The following is a 22,867-nucleotide window of genomic DNA, read 5'->3' on the forward strand; positions in this document are numbered from 1 at the left end:
CAAGCCAACACCCAACAAGCCAACACCCATCAAGCCAACACCCATCAAGCCAGCACCCAACAAGCCAACACCCATCAAGCCAACACCCCATCAAAAACCCATCAAGCCAACACCCAACAAGCCAACACCCAACACCCAACAAGCCAACACCCAACACCCATCAAGCCAACACCCAACATGTCTATGACTGTCCTGGCAGAGTGTTCTACATTTTTAAGAATTTGAGTGTCATAAAATATACATTTTTGTATAATATTTTTCATCAATATTTTTTCTTCTTCTTCTCATTCATTTTGTACAATTACCAATAAAAACATGTTTTCTTTTCATATTTTACAGTAATTCTCTATCTGATCCTCAATTCAATCAACTGTAAATCCAGCCCTCATTCCCTTTCAAAGTTTGATAATGCAATACACTACATACACTAAAGTCTGACCTCAAAACAAACAAATAGAAAAAAACTCAATTCTGTAACAACGCGAACAGAACAAGGCTTAGTAAACAGAATATCAGATCAATAAAGACAGAACACAATCTATATTTGGGCTAGTTAAAAACACAGTAAACTAAAGGTGAATGTAGACCCAAATAACCGAAATATAGCCTACTACGGTGAGATGTATCCTGTAGCTGTCTTGCCAAACAAATAGGCCTAAAAAATAAATTATAATAATAATAAATACATTTTTTTAAATCATTCAAAATCACAGTGGAAGCCAATCCAGGAAGAAAATTTAAAAAAAATATGGGACTACCAATCACAGCCGGATGTGATACAGCCTGGATTTGAACCAGGGACTGTAGTGACACCTTTCGCACTGAGATGCAGTGTCTTAGACAGCGTAGCGGAGATACAGATTTTGCGCCAACCTGGCACTCAATTATTTTAACTTTTTCCCTAGTTTTATACAGGGACATACAACTAATACGGAGGGGGCTCAGCCCCCTTTTGCACACTCGTGGTGCCGGGGCTTATGGGGGGTGGGGGTATAGGCCATCCTTAAATTTGAGAATTTAGCATTATTATTCTTAATTCTATGTATAAAAAAAATTGTGTACATTTTTCTCCATACCTCTTGCTTGAGCTGTCTGTATCCTCCTGACTGGTGGCTATTTTTTTTAATTAACAAAATATGCTTCTCTGATCAAATATTGAAAGGACTGTGAGTCTTATTCAGTACATTTTCGTTGTTGGCTGCTTTTCTAAAGTCTACCAACCATGTCAGCTAAGATAGTTAATACACGCTAGCTACTCTTAACTTGATTGAAAGCCTGAAATGGATTACTAGCTAGTTATAAGGTTGGGAAACCGTATCTGGCCTGTAGTTATACACGTGTGGAGTCTAACGAATCAGCAAGTCTGGAATTTCCTAGTTCCGAATTGCAGTGTAAACGCAGTATGAGTTGAAGCGGTTTACCCCCATTATATCTGGACGGTGACACATTGGTATGAATGACATCGTTGACCTGCTAATAAACCTACTACACAGTCGCAGTGACTCGACCAAATTGTGCTCCGGGAAGAAACTTGTCAAGCCTTGTTTTGGTTCCATCGTGTACAATTCAAAAAGGTAAGGTTTGGTTTTCTAGTAAACTATATATTGTTAAGCCACATTGTGCGTCTCTTAAACATGTCACATAGCTAACCAGTTGACATGTTTAAGTTATGTTTCACCGGATAACTAAGTTAGCTAAATGACCTCTAATCCGGAATGCTCACTTAGTTTTTCTGTCGCTAGCCGTGTTTCCTACATAAAATAAATGAACTAGTTGCCCCACTGGCTACCAAGTCCGGCCTCGGCCTTCCAGCTATAAGGGTGTTATTTTTGTATTTTCAAGTTTGTATAATAACTTGTAAGTCACGTAGCTGAGGACCACTACTTGTTGACAGGTGAACCTGAATAACTAGTTCGTTATATTGTTCCGTTTAGTTCCGTCAGATTTTTTCGTGACTTTGCTAAATTAACTATGTCCTAGGTATCTACAGTACCTAACAATTGCCCGGGTTGATTCATGCTGGTTAGTGGTTAATCCTGGTTTATCTGTGTCTATTTGCCAGACATTGATTGACTAAAGTATGTTCTGTACATGCACATCGGCCGTGAGGATATTCTTGAATTCAGCACACAGAGGTAACGACACTTTGTAATCTTAATTAATTGTCATAGATAACAATAGTAATCTAAACGCGTTTTTTTTAAAACAGGACGTAAAATGTAGCGCACAGCTAGCTGTATTTCCGTAATGCCAGATGTTGATATTGACACTGTAAACAACACCTTAGACTACGTGATGATTGATGATTTCCGGGAAAGGCTGATCTAATGATTGGCTGATTGAGGAGGGGAAACGAGGCATAGAATTTGAATGAATCATTCTATATCTATGGAACTGGAAAGTTGGCCTGACCTAATATATATATATATATATATGAATCATGGCCATCCAGAAATAAAAACTACCAAGATTATGATAACATAGGCCTAAACATTTGGTTGCATGGTGTTTCTGTTGTACAGGACTGTTTTGTTCTCGTATTCAACTGTATGCTTTGAGCAGACCTGGTTCTTGTGAAGCTCACCTACCTCCCAGAGTCCGAGTCAGATCCTTCCATGAAACGGCAGTGTGTTTTGTTGCTAAAGATGGAACAACCAAGGATGGATCCAGCGACAGTGGAAAGGTAAACACATCTGTTTGTCCGCTTTACCGAAGTGAATCACCCTGTCGTGACTAGACCCTGATCTGTTTGCTTTACAGAATGAATCACCCTGTGGTGACTAGACCCGGATCGGTTTGCTTTACAGAATGAATCACCCCGTGGTGATTAGACCCAGATCTGTTTGCCCGCTTTACAGAATGAATCACCCCGTGGTGACTAGCTTGGACCCAGATCTGTTTGTGCTGTCTCGCCAACTCCTATGGTCATTGCTAAACTTGACGTAACAACGTGGCAAGGATGGCTTGTTCCCAGATCTGTTTATGCTAAGTGGTGACATCTTTAATAGAACGATTGAGTTGAAATGGAATTGGGGCCCCATCTCTGGTGGTGACAAGACCCAATAATAGACTTTGTAATAAATACACAGTGCTTTTTTTTTTTTAAGCCGTGACAACGACATAGCTGATTCCTATCTGTGGCTACATTGCATTCACAATAGTGTGTCTCTCTCTCTCTCTCTCTCTATTGTGTTCGTCATATGCAGAAGAACCTCAGTGAGGGAAAGAGACTTCCGGGCTCTTCTGGTGGATCAGGGAAGGGGGGTAACCAGCTGCACTGTCCCAAATGTGGAGACCCATGTACACATGTGGAGACCTTTGTATGTGAGTACCTTTTTAAAAATGAAAATAAATAAATAAGATACGATGTTCAGACAGGCTGAATTTTTCTAGTTGTAGAAAAAGCTGTGGTAATAATGATTGACTTGTCACACAGTCACTACTATTGTATGAAATCAGAGACGTAAAAGGGAAACATTTCAATGTTGTTGTTTTTTTTTGTTCAGCGTCAACACGTTTTGTAAAGTGTGAGAACTGCCATCACTTCTTCGTGGTTCTCTCTGAGACGGACTCTAAGAAGGGTCTGAAAACAGAAGCAGAGTCGCCCGTTGAGGCTGTCAAAATGGCCTTCACACAAAAACCTCCCCCGCCACCCAAAAAGGTACGTGCACCAATGACCATAAAGAGGAACTGGTTCTTGTTTCTCCTGTTTTTGTTGTTGTTAATGTGATGGTTATCGTCAAACAGGAATTACTATGATGATGCTGCAGGTATACCTGGAGCTATAATGCATTCCCTACATTTTTTTTGTTGTGGGTGGGGGGGGCACTGAGCAAATTTCAGGTCTACATCTTCAACTTTGTGAAAATTCTGTACAACTTCCAGAGTGAGTTTTACTGTGAACACTGAGGCTGTACCAGCATTAAGTTAGTTTTACTGTGAACACTGAGGCTGTACCAGCATTAAGTTAGTTTTACTGTGAACACTGAGGCTGTACCAGCATTAAGTTAGTTTTACTGTGAACACTGAGGCTGTACCAGCATTTAGTTAGTTTTACTGTGAACACTGAGGCTGTACCAGCATTAAGTTAGTTTTACTGTGAACACTGAGGCTGTACCAGCATTAAGTTAGTTTTACTGTGAACACTGAGGCTGTACCAGCATTAAGTTAGTTTTACTGTGAACACAGGCTGTACCAGCATTAAGTTAGTTTTACTGTGAACACTGAGGCTGTACCAGCATTAAGTTAGTTTTACTGTGAACACTGAGGCTGTACCACCATTAAGTTAGTTTTACTGTGAACACTGAGGCTGTACCACCATTAAGTTAGTTTTACTGTGAACACTGAGGCTGTACCAGCATTAAGTTAGTTTTACTGTGAACACTGAGGCTGTACCAGCATTAAGTTAGTTTTACTGTGAACACTGAGGCTGTACCCTCTTTAAGTTACAGTTTTAACAGTGGCCAAGTCGGATACTGTGGCTATTTGATCATAATGTGGGACTACCATCAAGAACAATGGAGAAAATGCATCCCATAACATTTTACATTATATAAACAAATGTTGAGGTAGGTTTATATGATCACACCGGTAATAGATCCGTTGTTGTATTACTTGTGAGGCACATCTGAGTGAGCAGACATTTAAATTATTCGTGTTTTATTTTACTGGGCTGATGGTGCCTGCATCTGACGGTCTGTCTCAGCGGAGGGAGAGGGAGAGAGCAGCAGACTGAGGGAGAGAGCAGCAGACTGAGGGAGAGAGCAGCAGACTGAGGGAGAGAGCAGCAGACTGAGGGAGAGAGCAGCAGACTGAGGGAGAGAGCAGCAGACTGAGGGAGAGAGCAGCAGACTGAGGGAGAGAGCAGCAGACTGAGGGAGAGAGCAGCAGACTGAGGGAGAGAGCAGCAGACTGAGGGAGAGAGCAGCTGACTGAGGGAGAGAGCAGCTGACTGAGGGAGAGAGCAGCTGACTGAGGGAGAGAGCAGCAGACTGAGGGTCAGTCTCAGCAGAGGGAGAGAGCAGCAGACTGAGGGTCAGTCTCAGCAGAGGGAGAGAGCAGCAGACTGAGGGTCCGTCTCTCAACATCCCTCCATTCTCATTCACCAAAAGGGGGTCACTGTCTTCCAGCTGATGGCGAAACCCGAGTCGCACCTGTCGTGACTTGACTTTAACATTAGTCTGAAGAGAGTTGATTAGATAAATAACAAACTATGTTTAATTGTTACCCAATTTTTTTAAACAATTTTTATTAATCATGTAACAATTAACTCATTAGGATCTGGGGCACCACGAGCAGTTCTTTAAAGAGATACCATCTCCCGAATTAAAAAGGTCTTTCCCTATCACATCCTTCAACAGTCATCTTATTAATCATCATCATTCTGAACACTCGAAACCTACATAGCTACCTCAATTACCTTGTACCTCTGCACATCGATTTAGTACTGAGCATTCAGAGGTTGAGACAGCAGGTGAGGGAGACAGAGGGTCAAAAACAGCCGGTCCAGAACAAGGTAAGATGTCCTGTGAACATTTTCAGGGTCCCATAGCCCCAGGTAGAACTGTTGAAACTGGATCAGCAGCACTGGAGAGGAGGACAGCCAGAGGCATGGTTCCTAGGGCTCTCGTCCTCCGGGAGGGGAGAATTAGATGGCGCGTTCTTAAGATCACACAGGACACCAGATAAGACATGAGAATTATAACAGACTGAACCCAACCCCCCGGCACACAGACTGCTGCAGCATAGAGACTGAGACAGGGGGAGGTCAGGGAACACTGTGGCCCCTCCCGACGATACCCCCGGACAGGGCCAAACAGGCAGGATATAACCCCACCCACTTTACTAAAGCATAGTTCCCACACCACTAGAGGGATATCAACAGACCACCAACTTACTACCCTGAGACAAGGTTGAGTGTAGCCCACGAAGATCTCCTCTACCGCACGAGCCCGACGGGGCACAAAACCGGACAGGAAGATCAAGTCAGTGACTCAAGCCTGACACGACGTGACGCAGCCCTGGTAGAGCACCAGTAAGCCAGTGACTCAGCCCCTGTTATATGGTCCGAGGCAGAGAATCCCAGTGGAGAGAGGGGAGCCGGCCAGGCAGTAACAGCAAGGATGGTTCGTCACTTCAGTGCCTTTCCGTTCACCTTCGCACCTCTCTCTCAGACTACACTCAATCATAGGACCTACTGAAGAGATGAGTCTTTGGCCTTTCGGCCTGCTTATTGTGACCGTAGTGTACATGTAGGTATGTACGGTAGGACCAAATCGGAGAGATGGGTAGGAGCAAGTCCATGTAACGCTTTGTAGGTTAGCAGTAAAACCTTGAAATCAGCCCTTGCCTTAAGAGGAAGCCAGTGTAGGGAGGCTAGCACTGGAGAAATATGATCACATTTTTTGGTTCTAGTCAGGATTCTAGCAGCCCTGTTTTGCACTAACTGAAGTTTATTTAGTGCTTTATCCGGGTAGCCGGAAAGTAGAGCATTGCAGTAGTCTAATCTAGAAGTGACAAAAACATGGATTAGCTTTTCTGCATCATTTTTGGACAAAAAGTTTACCGTTTTAGCAATTTAACGAAAATTGGAAAAAAAACTACCCTTTGAAACAGTCTTGATATGTTCGTCAAAAGAGAGATCAGGGTACAGAGTAACGCAGAGGTCCTTCACGGTTTTATTTGAGACGACTATACACCCATTTGACAGCACATCTCTCTGTTTCTTGGGACCTAGAACAAGCGTCTCTGTATTCTTGGGACCTAGAACAAGCGTCTCTGTTTTCTTGGGACCTAGAACAAGCGTCTCTGTTTTCTTGGGACCTAGAACAAGCGTCTCTGTTTTCTTGGGACCTAGAACAAGCGTCTCTGTTTTCTTGGGACCTAGAACAAGCGTCCCTGTATTCTTGGGACCTAGAACAAGCGTCCCTGTATTCTTGGGACCTAGAACAAGCGTCCCTGTATTCTTGGGACCTAGAACAAGCGTCTCTGTATTCTTGGGACCTAGAACAAGCGTCTCTGTATTCTTGGGACCTAGAACAAGCGTCTCTGTATTCTTGGGACCTAGAACAAGCGTCTCTGTTTTCTTGGGACCTAGAACAAGCGTCTCTGTTTTCTTGGGACCTAGAACAAGCGTCTCTGTTTTCTTGGGACCTAGAACAAGCGTCTCTGTTGTTCTTGGGACCTAGAACAAGCGTCTCTGTTGTTCTTGGGACCTAGAACAAGCGTCTCTGTTGTTCTTGGGACCTAGAACAAGCGTCTCTGTTTTCTTGGGACCTAGAACAAGCGTCTCTGTATTCTTGGGACCTAGAACAAGCGTCTCTGTTTTCTTGGGACCTAGAACAAGCGTCTCTGTTTTCTTGGGACCTAGAACAAGCGTCTCTGTATTCTTGGGACCTAGAACAAGCGTCTCTGTATTCTTGGGACCTAGAACAAGCGTCTCTGTTTTGTCCAGAGTGTAAAAGTAAAACGTGCCGCCATCCACTTCCTCATTTCTGTAATTCACAGGCTTCCAGTTTTTTTGTTGTATTAAATATTTTATCTTACTCTGCATTGTTGGAAAAGGACCCATAAGTAAACATTTCACTGTTAGTCTACACCTGTTGTTTATGAAACATATAGAATTTGTTTGGGGAGTGGAGGGGCGGAGAGATTGATAATGCACCGTAAGACTTGTCATGAGCTTGAAAACTACTTAAAGCCTGGAGATGCAGTATAATGCATTATGAAACAGTTCCTTTTATTGATAGACTTGTTTGAACACGTTATAAAAGGTCTTTATCGTAAATGTCAACGACACTGCCTTTCAGATCTATGCCTACCTGGACAGGTACGTAGTGGGTCAGTCGTATGCTAAGAAGGTGCTGGCGGTAGCTGTGTATAATCACTACAAGAGAATCTACAACAACATCCCTGCTGGGAGCAGACAGGTGGAGGTGGAGAAACAGGCCTCGCTCACACCACGAGGTCAGTAGTACAGTCTACTGTTAGTTAGAAACAGGCCTCGCTCACACCGAGGTCAGTAGTACAGTCTACTGTTAGTTAGAAACAGGCCTCGCTCACACCGAGGTCAGTAGTACAGTCTACTGTTAGTTAGAAACAGGCCTCACACCATGAGGTCAGTAGTTAAGGTAGCTAAAGACCTCACTCACACTACAAGGTCAGTATAGACTACTGGTAGTTACCATTATAAAACCCATCTACTGTTAGCTGTAGTAGTTCTGACACCACGAGGTCAGTGTAGTCTGTTAGCTGTAGTAGATCTGGCACCACGAGGTCAGCAGAGTTCAGTCAGCTAAAGGCCTTTGTTTAAAATGTTAGTAATATTTAGCCTCAGCTTCCAGGAAACGTAGACTGGGCAAAAATGAGGTTGGCTTCCAGAATAGAACTTCCAGAATAGAACTTCCAGAATAGAACTTCCAGAATAGAACTTCCAGAATAGTAGAATTTCAGGAGGCAACAAAGACCCAACCACAGTTTTCTAGAATGTGCTGAAACACCTGTTCAGTCCTGTTCATATCAGTCACCTCGAGGTGCTCTCATTTGTATAATTTGGCATTTGTTCAATGATTTTGCTTTTTACACCCACATTTCACAGTTTTACATTTTTTATTTATTTTATTTTTTATTTCACCTTTATTTAACCAGGTAGGCTAGTTGAGAACACCTTTATTTAACCAGGTAGGCTAGTTGAGAACACCTTTATTTAACCAGGTAGGCTAGTTGAGAACACCTTTATTTAACCAGGTAGGCTAGTTGAGAACAAGTGCTCATTTGCAACTGCGACCTGGCCAAGATAAAGCATGGCAGTGTGAGCATACAACAAAGAGTTACACATGGAGTAAACAATTAACAAGTCAATAACACAGTAGAAAACGAAGGGGGGGTCTATATACAATGTGTGCAAAAGGCATGAGGAGGTAGGCAAATAATTACAATTTTGCAGATTAACACTGGAGTGATAAATGATCAGATGGTCATGTACAGGTAGAGATATTGGTGTGCAGAAGAGCAGAAAAGTAAATAAATAAAAACAGTATGGGGATGAGGTAGGTGAAAAGGGTGGGCTATTTACCAATAGACTATGTACAGCTGCAGCGATCGGTTAGCTGCTCAGATAGCTGATGTTTGAAGTTGGTGAGGGAGATAAAAGTCTCCAACTTCAGCGATTTTTGCAATTCGTTCCAGTCACAGGCAGCAGAGTACTGGAACGAAAGGCGGCCAAATGAGGTGTTGGCTTTAGGGATGATCAGTGAGATACACCTGCTGGAGCGCGTGCTACGGATGGGTGTTGCCATCGTGACCAGTGAGCTGAGATAAGGCGGAGCTTTACCTAGCATAGACTTGTAGATGACCTGGAGCCAGTGGGTCTGGCGACGAATATGTAGCGAGGGCCAGCCGACTAGAGCATACAAGTCGCAGTGGTGGGTGGTATAAGGTGCTTTAGTGACAAAATTGATTTTTTATGGATTTATAACAAGGTGATGATATAACAACAACAACAACAACAACAGTGGGATCTGATTCCTCCTTGCAGAACTGTAGTGATGATGTGTAAATCTGGCTGCGATCATGTTGATTTGGAGTACTTTGTCATCCTCTGTAGAGCTAGAGATGAGAAGACGGGAGGATGAGTACAGGTTCACCAGTAAGTGATTTGATTGGTCCTCCTTATATAGTGTCGTATCATTGACAATTTTTTTTTAAACATGTCACATTTTTGATTGGAGCGTTCTGTTTTATGTGTGTGTGTAATATATATATATATATTTTTTTTTTTTCAAGAATTACACAAATGCTGAAGTTTACAGATTAACTTCTCTTGTTGTTAATGACTTGTTTTCAGGGTTTGTTAGATAACTTGATTTCAATTAGTCAACTAATCATCACTAATCCTTTGACTAATTAAATCAGTTGTGGAAGTTTCGGGTTAAAACAAAAATGTGACACTTCTGGGTGGGGTGGGGGTGGGGGTGGGGGGGCATGCTCTACCAACTGAGCCAAACAGGAAGCCCATATTAAGTATTTGAAAGTATGTTGACTACACAGTGGCTCCCAGTAGAGCAGAGCACATGTATTTTTAGATTGAACTTTGACCTATTGCAGCGACGCAGCACCACAGATACTGATACTTCACATTATAACTAGAGAGCCTAGATGATGTAATGCCATGCCTGGAGAACTGAAAACGAGTTATACACGGCGTGTACAAAACAATAAGAACACTGAGGTGGAAAATCAATACCTGGGACCTCTGACGTCAATCTTAAATGAATCGCTCTTTATTATCAGCAAGCTGGGCGGCAGGTAGCCTAGTGGATAGAGCGTTGGGCCAGTAACCAATCAAATCCCCGAGCTGACAAGGTGGAACAGTGGGTTAGCTGTCGTTCTGCCCCCTGAACAAGGCAGTTTAACCCCACTGTTCCCCAGTAGGCCGTCATTGTAAATAAGAATTTGTTCTTAACTGACTTGTCTAGTTAAATAAAGGTTAAATAAAAGGTTACAAACTCTGCACACCATACAGGTTTATCAGAAGCTCCGCTGGGGCGGTCCCAACAGTTGCCTTATATACGGCTATACACAGACAAGTTATATATGCCTGATTTAGCATCATTCATTCATTACCGGTGACTCGCACATGTGACTGACCAATACCTCACGAGGCTTTCTCTCTCTCTCCAAGTTGAGACCTTGAAACTGAGATACCTTGGTTGTTCCCATAGCAACATTCTGGGCGTAGTGCCAAGTTGAGGATTCCTCCATACACGATCAGTCAAGTCACCTGCATGAACCCATCTGATTGGTTATTAGAAAAGTAGCGTTGATTTGATTCGCAAACACAACACTTCCTGTTCCTTTCTGTTGTTGTGTACTTGTAGAATAAGTTGACAAAACATTAGGAACACCTTCCTAATATTGAGTTGCCACCTCCACTTTTGCCCTCAGAACAGCCTCAATTCATCGGGGCGTTGGACTCTACAAGGTGTTGAAAGCGTTCCACAAGGATGCTGGTCCATGTTGACAACAATGCTTCCCACAGTTGTGTCAAGTTGGCTGGTGGACCAGTCTTCATACACACGGGAAACTGTTGAGCGTGAAAAACCCAGCAGCATTAGGAACACCTTCCTAATATTGAGTTGCCACCTCCACTTTTGCCCTCAGAACAGCCTCAATTCATCGGGGCATGGGACTCTACAAGGTGTCGAGTGTTTCACAGGGACGCTGGCCCATGTTGACTCCCAATGCTTCCCACAGTTGTGTCAAGTTGTCTGGATGTCCTTTGGGTGGTGGACCATTCTTGATACACACGGGGAAACTGAGCGTGGAAAAACCCAGCAGCGTTGCAATTCTTGACCCAAACCGGTGCACCTGGCACCTACTAACATACGCTTCAATCGTTTGTCTTGCCCATTCACCCTCTGAATGGCACACGCACACAATCCATGTCTCAAGGCTTAAAAATCCTTCTTTAACCCGTCTCCTCCCCTTCATCTACACTGATTGAAGTGGATTTTACAGGTGACATCAATAAGGAATCATAGCTTTCACCTGGATTCACCTGGTCAGTCTGTTATGGAAAGATCAGGTGTTCTTAATATTTTGTACACTGAGTATACAAGTAATACAGTAGAGATGTGTAGTACAACACAAGTTGCCAGGTCACAGTAGGCCGACATTGCATATCCTGTTTGGAAAAGTGATGTTTTTGAGCCAGGTCATTACCATGAGAGATGGGGGAACCCAAAATGTGTTTTCCCTAGCCTGGGGGGAAAAATGTGTTTCTGCCCTCTCGCCAACTCCTTATGGAATCAGTCATGCCAAACAAGCTTGACAAGGACCACAATGGAGTTGATATTTGGCAAGAGCACAAACAGATCCTGGGACCAGGCTAGAATTCACCACTGTCCTGCTGCCAAATCATCTGAACCCAAATATACAATATGACAGTTTTTGTTTACATTTGTTTACATTGTAGAACTACTTCAGATAGCAGGGATCAGTCCCCATGGCAACGCTCTGGGATCCTCCATGCAGCAGCAGGCTCCTCGGGAGAAGAGGGGCGGGGACGTGTTAGACTCCACCCACACTGACATCAAACTGGAGAAGAGCAACATCGTGCTGTTAGGCCCAACCGGATCAGGTTACTCAACTATTTTTTTTTATTTATTTATTGTCCAAAAACAACTTACTGTTGTGAAATATATCCTTTTCTCATGTCCATAAAAAATATTCCTCACTATATTTCCCAGGCAAGACATTGTTGGCTCAGACTCTGGCCAGGTGTCTAGATGTACCTTTTGCCATCTGTGATTGTACCACCCTGACCCAGGCTGGCTACATGGGGGAGGACATCGAGTCTGTTATCGCCAAGCTGCTGCAGGACGCCAACTACTCTGTGGATAAAGCACAGCAAGGTGGGTGGCTCATAAACACTGGTTTCTGCATCTTCAGGACTTCAATAGTTTCATAATGCTTCTCATGTACAGTACTTTGTTAAGTTGTGAGTAGTCTGATGCAGGGATTATATTTGTTTTTTTGCAGATGAGAATTCACTTGTGGTTCAAATAAACCTTATTATGAAAGTTAATCTTAATCACATATGTACAAAATGTATAATAATGACCACCAATATAATATAATACACTACTATAATGACCACCAATATAATATACCAATATAATGACCACCAATATAATGACCACCAATATAATGACCACCAATATAATATAATACACCAATATAATGACCACCATCTCACTGAAGATGTGGTTTCCATGTACAGACATCGTGTTTCTGGGATATTTATAGAGCCTTCAAAAGGTGTTCACACTCCTTGACTTTTTGTTGTTACAGCCTGAATTTAAAATGGATTCAATTTAGATTGTGTGTCACTGGCCTACCCACAATACACCATAATGTAATAATGACTACCTCATCTTTGTACCACACACACACACACACACACACACACACACAAAATTATCTTTGCGGTCCCTCAGTCGAGCAATGAATTTCAAACACAGATTCAACCACAAAGACTCAGGGAGATGTTCCACTGCCCCGTGAAGAAGGGCCCCTATTGGTAGATGGGTAATAATAAAAAGCAGGCATTGAATATCCCTTTGAGCATGGTGATGTTATTAATGACACTTTGGGTGGTGTATCAATACACCCAGTCACTACAAAGATACAAGCGTCCTTCCTAGTCTCAAAGAGGGGAAGGAAACCTCTCAGGGATTTCATCATGAGGCCAATGGAGACTTTAAAACAGTTACAGAGTTTAATGGCTGTGATAGAAAACTGAGGGTGTCATCGGCAAGGACTGGGGAGTTTTTATTAGGATAAAAATAAATGGACTAGATCTAAGCACAGGCAGAATCCTAGAGGAAAACCTGGTTCAGTCAGCTTTCCAACAGACACTGGGAGATAAATTCAGCAGAACAATAATCTAACATACAAGGCCATGTCGACAGTGGAGTTGCTTCCCAAGACGACATTGAGCGGCCTAGTTAGTTTAGACTTAAATCAGTTGTAAAAATCTATGGCAAGACTTGAACAGGGTTGTCTATCAATGATCAGCAACCAACTTCACAGAGTTGGAAGAATTGAACGAAATAATGTGTACATATTGTACAATCCAAAGCTCTTCGAGATTTACCCAGATAGCCTCACAGCTGTAATCACTGCCAAATGGGATTCAAACATGTATTGAATCAGGGGTGTGAATACTTATGTAAATGTAGTTTATTTTCAATATATATTCAAAGATTTCTAAAAACATGTTTTCACTTTGTCATTATGGGGTAGATCGGTGAGGAGAGGAAATATATATATATATTTTTTACCATTTTGAATTCAGCTGTAACACAACAAAATGTTGAATAAGTCAAGGAGTATGAATAATTTCATGAAGGCACTGAAAGTAATTTGACCTACCCTTTTTTTTGTTGAATGTAAACATCTCCCTGTCCAGGCATTGTGTTTCTGGATGAGGTGGATAAGATCGGCAGTGTTCCTGGGATCCACCAGCTCAGAGACGTAGGAGGAGAAGGTGTACAGCAGGCCAGTACTCAACACAACTCTACTTTTATTATCCCAAGCTTAGGAAAGTAAAGTCATTTGGTCAACTTTTACAGGAGTGTCCAGACATACAACAAAACATTAAGAACACCTGCTCTTTCCATGACATAGACTGACCAGGGGAATCCAGGTGAAAAGCTACGATCCCTTATTGATGTCACTTGTTAATTCCACTTCAATCAGTGTAGATGAAGGGGAGGAGACATGTAGATGAAGGGGAGGAGACGTGTAGATGAAGGGGAGGAGACGTGTAGATGAAGGGGAGGAGACGTGTAGATGAAGGGGAGGAGACGTGTAGATGAAGGGGAGGAGACGTGTAGATGAAGGGGAGGAGACATGTGGATGAAGGGGAGGAGACATGTGGATGAAGGGGAGGAGACATGTAGATGAAGGGGAGGAGACATGTAGATGAAGGGGAGGAGACATGTAGATGAAGGGGAGGAGACATGTAGATGAAGGGGAGGAGACAGGTTAAATACCTTTTTTTAAAAATGTTTTTTAAGTTTTGAGACAATTGTTTAATTTAACCTTTATTTTAACTAGGCAAGTCCGTTAAGAACAAATTCTTATTTACAATGACGGCCTACCAGGGAACAGTGGGTTAACTGCCTTGTTCAGGGGCAAAACGACAGATTTTTACCTTGTCATCTCTGGGATTCAATCTAGCAACCTTTCAGTTACTGGCCCAACGCTCTAACCACTAGGCTACCTGCCGCCCTCATAGATTGTGTGTGCAATTCAGAGGGTGAATGGGCAAGATAATCAATCAATCAATCAAATGTATTTATAAAGCCCTTCTTACGTCAGCTGATGTCACAAAGTGCTGTACAGAATTTAAGAGCTGGAGTTACTATACAATCTTTAATTTGACCTTTATTTAACGAGGCAAGTCAGTTAAGAACAAATTCTTATTTTCAATGACGGCCTAGGAACAGTGGGGTTAACTACCTGTTCAGGGGCAGAATGACAGATTTGTACCTTGTCAGCTCAGGGATTTGAACTTGCAACCTTTCGGTTACTAGTCCAACTCTCTGACCACTAGGCTACCCTGCCACCCCTCGATCGATAAAAGATTGAAGTTCCTTTGAATGGGGTTTGGTAGTAGATGCCAGGTGCACCGGTTTGTGTCAAGAACTGCAATGCTGCTGGGTTTTTCACGCTCAACAGTTTCCCGTGTGTATGAAGACTGGTCCACCAGCCAACTTGACACAACTGTGGGAAGCATTGTTGTCAACATGGACCAGCATCCTTGTGGAACGCTTTCAACACCTTGTAGAGTCCAACGCCCCGATGAATTGAGGCTGTTCTGAGGGCAAAAGTGGAGGTGGCAACTCAATATTAGGAAGGTGTTCCTAATGTTTTGTCAACTTATTCTACAGCAACAGTTGTGCACTAGATGCCTCTAATGATGACTTCATTTGTATCCATTAGAAAAGTCTTAGTGTCATGCAGCATGCCAGCATACGGATGGCTATTCACATATCTGATGTACAGCACTTCTCAAACATTACATACCTGACTTACTTAGGCCCACAGCCCTTGTGGGGATCGTGGCTACAGTAGCCCACAGCCCTTGTGGGGATCGTGGCTACAGTAGCCCACAGCCCTTGTGGGGATCGTGGCTACAGTAGCCCACAGCCCTTGTGGGGATCGTGGCTACAGTAGCCCACAGCCCTTGTGGGGATCGTGGCTACAGTAGCCCACAGCCCTTGTGGGGATCGTGGCTACAGTAGCCCACAGCCCTTGTGGGGATCGTGGCTACAGTAGCCCACAGCCCTTGTGGGGATCGTGGCTACAGTAGCCCACAGCCCTTGTGGGGATCGTGGCTACAGTAGCTATTTTTACACGCAAGAGTAATAATGACTATTGCAATTCAATATTATAGCTGGGTGGTGTTCGTTTGGAACCTCACAGCCAGGATCCTTGATGTTGTTTGCTTGTAGAGCAGGGATCGCCAACTAGATTCAGCCTCGGGACGGTTTTAGTTGAGCAGATGGTCGGGAGGGCCAGAACATAATTAAAAATAATTTGTAGAATGTAAATTGACTGAAAGAAGCCCAAAGAGAGATGTTTGACTAAAACATCATCATTTCAAACCTGGATTACATTTGTAAACAATCCTGTTTTTCTATTTTCTATGGGAATACTTCAACAGATGACACTTGTAGCTGATTTCTTGGGTTTTAAGTCTTTTTATCTCCAAAAATGAAATTGTAACATTTTTAAATATAATAATAATAATAATAATAATTTTAGTCTCTGTAAACTTTGGGTTGTATTAGTGATTGACGTGGTGTGTTTCTGAATGTAGGGCCTGCTGAAACTCCTGGAGGGCACGATCGTGAACGTTCCAGAGAAGAACTCCAGGAAGTTGAGAGGAGAGACGGTACAGGTGAACACCACTAACATCCTGTTCGTAGCGTCAGGGGCCTTCAACGGACTCGACAGAATCGTCAGCAGACGAAAGAATGAAAAGGTTAGTAAGAAAAAATATGTATAATTTTCCCCTTTTTTATCGACCCACACCTGTAAAACGGCTGCAGACAATTTCATTCCGTTCACTGGTTTTATAGAGCGACTTGGTCAGTTGAGTATCTCTAGTCTGAGTATTCTTAGTTTATGTATTTGTCCATTTTTAAAGGGTCAATCTGCGGTTTCTAAATCCATTTTAATATTATTGTTTTATTTATTTCACCTTTATTTAACCAGGTAGGCTAGTTGAGAACACCTTTATTTAACCAGGTAGGCTAGTTGAGAACACCTTTATTTAACCAGGTAGGCTAGTTGAGAACACCTTTATTTAACCAGGTAGGCTAGTTGAGAACACCTTTATTTAACCAGGTAGGCTAGTTGAGAACACCTTTATTTAACCAGGTAGGCTAGTTGAGAACACCTTTATTTAACCAGGGAGGCTAGTTGAGAACACCTTTATTTAACCAGGGAGGCTAGTTGAGAACACCTTTATTTAACCAGGGAGGCTAGTTGAGAACACCTTTATTTAACCAGGGAGGCTAGTTGAGAACACCTTTATTTAACCAGGTAGGTTAAATTTACAATTGTGACCTGGCCAAGATAAAGCAAAGGAGCAAAATTAATTAATTAATTAATTAAATACAGTGGGGGAAGAGGTAGTTGTTTGGGCTAAATTATAGATGCGCTATGTACAGGTGCAGTAATCTGTGAGCTGCTCTGAAAGTTGGTGCTTAAAGTTAGTGAGGGGGATAAGTGTTTCCAGTTTCAGAGATTTTTGTAGTTCGTTCCAGTCATCATGTACCTGTTGATTCTTGAAAAATATAACTAAATAAATACCTCATGAGTTAAACAGTCGTATCCCATTAGAACCTACTCTGAACAAAAATATAAACTCAACATGCAACAATTTCAACGTTTTACTGAGTTACAGTTTATATAAGGAAATCAGTCAATTGAAATAAATGAATTTGACCCTAATCTATGGATTTCACATGACTGGGAATACAGATGTGCATCTGTTAGTCACAGATACCTTACAAAAAAAGTAGGAACGTGGATCAGAAAACCAGTCGGTATCTGGTGTGACCACCATTTGCCTCAATGCAGTGCGACACATCTGGGGCGGCAGGTAGCCTAGTGGTTAGAGCGTTGGGCCAAGGTTGCTGGATCGAATTCCCAAGCTGACAAGGTTAAAAATCTGTCGTTCTGCCACCAATGTAGTACCTGTTGTTACCTCTCTCTTTTCTTCTTCTTCTTCTTCTTCTAGTACCTGGGCTTTGGCACACCATCCAACATGGGTAAGGGTCGCCGTGCGGCGGCCGACAAAGCTAACAGTAGTGAACAGATGGACATGGTGGCAGAGATGGAGGAGAAGGACCGGCTGCTGAAGCTCGTGGAGGCCCGAGACCTCATTGAGTTTGGGATGATCCCGGAGTTTGTAGGGCGTCTGCCTGTGGTGGTGCCTCTACACAGTCTGGATGAAGAGACGCTGGTCCGTATCCTGACTGAACCACGCAACGCTGTCATACCCCAGTACCAGGCCCTGTTCAGCATGGACAAGGTTAGTTGTAGTAGACTCGGTACCAGGCCCTGTTCAGCATGGACAAGGGTAGTTGTAGTAGACTCGGTACCAGGCCCTGTTCAGCATGGACAAGGGTAGTAGTAGTTGTAGTAGACTCTGTACCAGGCCCTGTTCAGCATGGACAAGGGTAGTAGTAGTTGTAGTAGACTCGGTACCAGGCCCTGTTCAGCATGGACAAGGTTAGTTGTAGTAGACTCGGTACCAGGCCCTGTTCAGCATGGACAAGGTTAGTTGTAGTAGACTCGGTACCAGGCCCTGTTCAGCATGGACAAGGTTAGTAGTAGACTCGGTACCAGGCCCTGTTCAGCATGGACAAGGTTAGTTGTAGTAGACTCGGTACCAGGCCCTGTTCAGCATGGACAAGGTTAGTTGTAGTAGACTCGGTACCAGGCCCTGTTCAGCATGGACAAGGTTAGTTGTAGTAGACTCGGTACCAGGCCCTGTTCAGCATGGACAAGGTTAGTAGTAGACTCGGTACCAGGCCCTGTTCAGCATGGACAAGGTTATTAGTAGTAGACTTGGTACCAGGCCCTGTTCAGCATGGACAAGGTTAGTAGTAGTAGACTTGGTACCAGGCCCTGTTCAGCATGGACAAGGTTATTAGTAGTTGTAGTAGACTCGGTACCAGGCCCTGTTCAGCATGGACAAGGTTATTAGTAGTTGTAGTAGACTCGGTACCAGGCCCTGTTCAGCATGGACAAGGTTATTAGTAGTTGTAGTAGACTCGGTACCGGGCCCTGTTCAGCATGGACAAGGTTATTAGTAGTTGTAGTAGACTCGGTACCAGGCCCTGTTCAGCATGGACAAGGTTATTAGTAGTTGTAGTAGACTCGGTACCAGGCCCTGTTCAGCATGGACAAGGTTATTAGTAGTTGTAGTAGACTCGGTACCAGGCCCTGTTCAGCATGGACAAGGTTAGTAGTAGTTGTAGTAGACTCGGTACCAGGCCCTGTTCAGCATGGACAAGGTTATTAGTAGTTGTAGTAGACTCGGTACCAGGCCCTGTTCAGGACAAGGTTATTAGTAGTTGTAGTAGACTCGGTACCAGGCCCTTTTCAGGACAAGGTTATTAGTAGTTGTAGTAGACTCGGTACCAGGCCCTGTTCAGGACAAGGTGAGGAAGGAAAGTCCTTTCTCAGGACTGGAAGAACATTTCTACTGCTGAGAATCTACAAGCTCTCTTTCTCTCTCTCGCTCTTTCTCTTTTGCTCTTTTGCTCTCTTTCTCTCTCTCTCTCTTTCTCTCTTTCTCCCCCCCCAGCTGCTCACAGGACTGCTGGCTACTTAGCAGACACAAACTAGACATATTGTCATTATCAAGGATGTGTTTGTCATGTTTAGTCTAGCCCAAGTCTTTGGCTGTGCAGATCACATTCGCTCTGCCTCAGTGTCTCGGTTCCTGTTTTATCCTCCTGTGTTCCTCTCTCTGCCTCAGTGTCTCGGTTCCTGTTTTATCCTCCTGTGTTCCTCTCTCTGCCTCAGTGTCTCGGTTCCTGTTTTATCCTCCTGTGTTCCTCTCTCTGCCTCAGTGTCTCGGTTCCTGTTGTATCCTCCTGTGTTCCTCTCTCTGCCTCAGTGTCTCGGTTCCTGTTTTATCCTCCTGTGTTCCTCTCTCTGTCTCTCTGCCTCAGTGTCTCGGTTCCTGTTTTATCCTCCTGTGTTCCTCTCTCTGCCTCAGTGTCTCGGTTCCTGTTGTATCCTCCTGTGTTCCTCTCTCTGCCTCAGTGTCTCGGTTCCTGTTTTATCCTCCTGTGTTCCTCTCTCTGTCTCTCTGCCTCAGTGTCTCGGTTCCTGTTTTATCCTCCTGTGTTTCTCTCTCTCTCTCTCTGATTGTTCCAGTGTGAACTGAATGTAACCACAGATGCTCTGAGGGCCATCGCCAAGCTGGCTCTGGAGAGGAAGACAGGAGCCCGAGGCCTGAGGTCCATCATGGTCAGTCAATACAATGTGCTCAATTCCTAGAAGTTGGGTATATGAGTCTTATCAGCAGTAACAATATACAAACAGTGGATTCAGTTGCTGATGGTAAATCTAAGTGATATTGCTAATGCGGTGAGTCTTGTGACGAAGGTGAAATTAATTCCTATACCGTCTTGTTTCAGTTTTCTGACACTACTGTGTGAAATATCTCCTTTTTAAATCCAGGAGAAGCTTCTTCTGGAGTCCATGTTCGAGGTGCCATGTTCAGACATCGTGTCTGTGGAGTTCACCGAGGACGTCGTCCTGGGCAAATCAGAACCACACTACGTCAGGTTCGTCAGCACCTGTTTGGTTCTTATTGGCTTCGTAGTGTCTTTTGTTTATCGCTGTACTTATCTCTTGCCAGGATTTAAATGACTTGCCTAGTTAAGTAAAATATACATTTTTAATAGATGAAATAACAACCATATCAGTCTGTTGGTTTCATCATGCCAGAGGTACAGTACCAGGCAAAAGTTTTAGAACATTTACAAATTCTAGTCTTTTTTAAATTTAAATTAACTATTTTTCAACGTTGTAGAATAACAAGTGAAGACATCAAAACTATGAAATAACACATTTATGGAATCATATTGTAACCAAAGAAAAAGTGTGAAACAAATGAAAATATATTGGGTTGTGGTCGGGTGATTGTGGAGGCCAGGTCATCTGATGCAGCACTCCATCACTCTCCTTCTTAGACAAATAGCCCTTACACAGCCTGCAGCAGGTGTGTAAGGGCTATTTGGGGTCATTGTCCTGTTGAAAAACATGATTGTCCCACTAAGTGCAAACCAGATGGGATGGAGTATCGCTGAAGAATGCTGTGGTAGCCATGCTGGTAACGTGTGCCTTGAATTCTAAATAAATCACTGACAGTGTCACCAGCAAAGCACCATCACACCTCCTCCATGCTTCACGGTGGGAACCACACATGCAGAGATCATCCGTTCACCTACTCTGCGTCTCACAAAGACATGGCGGTTGGAGCCAAGAATATCAAATTTGGACTCATCAGACCAAAGGACAGATTTCCACCAGTCTAATGTTTATTGCTCGTGTTTCTTGGCCCAAGCAAATCTCTTCTTCTTATTGGTGTCCTTTAGTAGTGGTTTCTTTGCAGCAATTCGACCATGAGGCCTGATTCACACAGTCTCCTCTGAACAGTTGATGTTGAGATATGTCCGTTACTTGAACTCTGTGAAGCGTTTATTTAGGCTGCAATTTCTCGTAACGCTGGGTCTTCCTTTCTTGTCGTTGACCTCATGAGCGGCAGTTTCATCATAGCGCTTGACGGTTTTTGTGACTGCACTTGAAGAAACGTTCAAAGTTCTTGACATTTTCCAGATTGACTGACCTTCATGTCTTAAAGTAATGATGGACTGTCGTTTCTCTGCGCTTATTTGAGCTGTTCTTGCCATAATATGGACTTGGTCTTTTACCAAATAGGGCTATCTATGTACTTTTAACAAGGCACAACTGTTAATTGACATGCATTCCAGGTGACTACCTCATGAAGCTGGTTGAGAGAATGCCAAGAGTATGCAAAGCTGTCAAGGCAAAGGGTGGCTAATTTGAACAACCTCAAATATAATATACTTTTTTTTCTTTGGTTACTACCAGAATCCATGTGTTAATTTCATAGTTTTGATGTCTTCACTATTATGCTACAATGTAGAAAAATCAAGAAAAACCCTTGAATGAGTAGGTGTGTCCAAACTACTGACTGGTACTGTATGTTAAGAACAGAACACTGAGTACTGAAACCTGACCTGAAGTTCCCATGTAATATTCCCAACATCTCCACAGACCGTACCTTGGCCCCACAACCACTAATACTGACTCTCTCGCTCTCTCGCTCTCTGCATACCTAACCCAAAGAGTGTTTTGCTAAATGCCTAAAAATGTAAATATATTTCCAGGGCTCCAGCGAAGGAGGCGGCAGAGGAGGAGTATGACTCTGGTATTGAAGAGGAGAACTGGCCCAGACAGATGGACGCAGCAACTAACAACTGATCTGATCCACCTTAACTTTTTTACTGACACTCCTTTTTAAGAACCGCTATATTATCTACACACAGTGCAATCTAGAATCATTAGAACACCTTGTAGAATCTTTTTGGAAGCCAGTTGTGGGTTCCTTGAATTCCAGCCCCTGAGACCTTGTGGAGCCCACTACTGAAACTACAGCTTGATGAAACTGTTTCTAGACCTTTTCTCTCTCTCTCTCTGTGTTTTCATAAGGAACAACTAGGATGTGAGATCTGTAAATACCTGTTGATCGTGTGAATCAAATGGTAGTTGTTTAGTTATGAATGAAGGGCCACTAACAACATGGACCTTTTTATTTTATTTTATATAGTATATATATTTTCCATCTTTGGGGATTGCCTTTTATCTATCTTAAGAGAATGCCATTTTTATTCTAAATGATTTTAAATAGGTGATTGTGTTCTTTCCTATTGGGTTGTGATGATGGCAGGTTGAAGTGGCAAAGGAAACACGACATGAATGGGATCAGCCAGGGAAACACGACATGAATGGGATCAGCCAGGGAAACACGACATGAATGGGATCGGCCAGGGAAACACGACATGAATGGGATCAGCCAGGGAAACACGACATGAATGGGATCGGCCAGGGAAACACGACATGAATGGGATCGGCCAGGGAAACACGACATGAATGGGATCAGCCAGGGAAACACGACATGAATGGGATCAGCCAGGGAAACACGACATGAATGGGATCAGCCAGGGAAACACGACATGAATGG

General features: G+C 43.2%; 1 protein-coding gene across 4 annotated transcripts; it reads left to right on the plus strand.

Moving 5' to 3' along the window:
• Window positions 1–1,319: 1,319 nt before the first annotated feature.
• LOC109867059 (ATP-dependent Clp protease ATP-binding subunit clpX-like, mitochondrial) lies at window positions 1,320–22,535 on the plus strand. 4 transcript variants are annotated; one of them, XM_031801560.1, is made up of 15 exons: window positions 1,320–1,574; window positions 2,063–2,135; window positions 2,523–2,683; window positions 3,207–3,324; window positions 3,507–3,661; window positions 7,809–7,965; window positions 9,605–9,646; window positions 11,975–12,139; window positions 12,249–12,413; window positions 13,973–14,061; window positions 16,391–16,555; window positions 17,819–18,112; window positions 19,972–20,064; window positions 20,278–20,384; window positions 22,014–22,535. In XM_031801560.1, exons 2-15 carry the CDS (start codon window positions 2,081–2,083, stop codon window positions 22,105–22,107), a joined length of 1,860 nt encoding a protein of 619 aa, XP_031657420.1. In that variant the 5' UTR covers window positions 1,320–1,574; window positions 2,063–2,080; the 3' UTR covers window positions 22,108–22,535. The 4 variants fall into 4 exon arrangements, with proteins under 4 accessions (XP_031657420.1, XP_031657422.1, XP_031657423.1 ...); XM_031801562.1 differs by having other exon boundaries at window positions 9,611–9,646; XM_031801561.1 differs by lacking the exon at window positions 1,320–1,574 and adding an exon at window positions 1,770–1,894.
• Window positions 22,536–22,867: the final 332 nt, after the last annotated feature.

The sequence above is a fragment of the Oncorhynchus kisutch genome, linkage group LG22, assembly GCF_002021735.2.
Source record: "Oncorhynchus kisutch isolate 150728-3 linkage group LG22, Okis_V2, whole genome shotgun sequence".
Taxonomy (NCBI): Eukaryota; Metazoa; Chordata; class Actinopteri; order Salmoniformes; family Salmonidae; genus Oncorhynchus; species Oncorhynchus kisutch.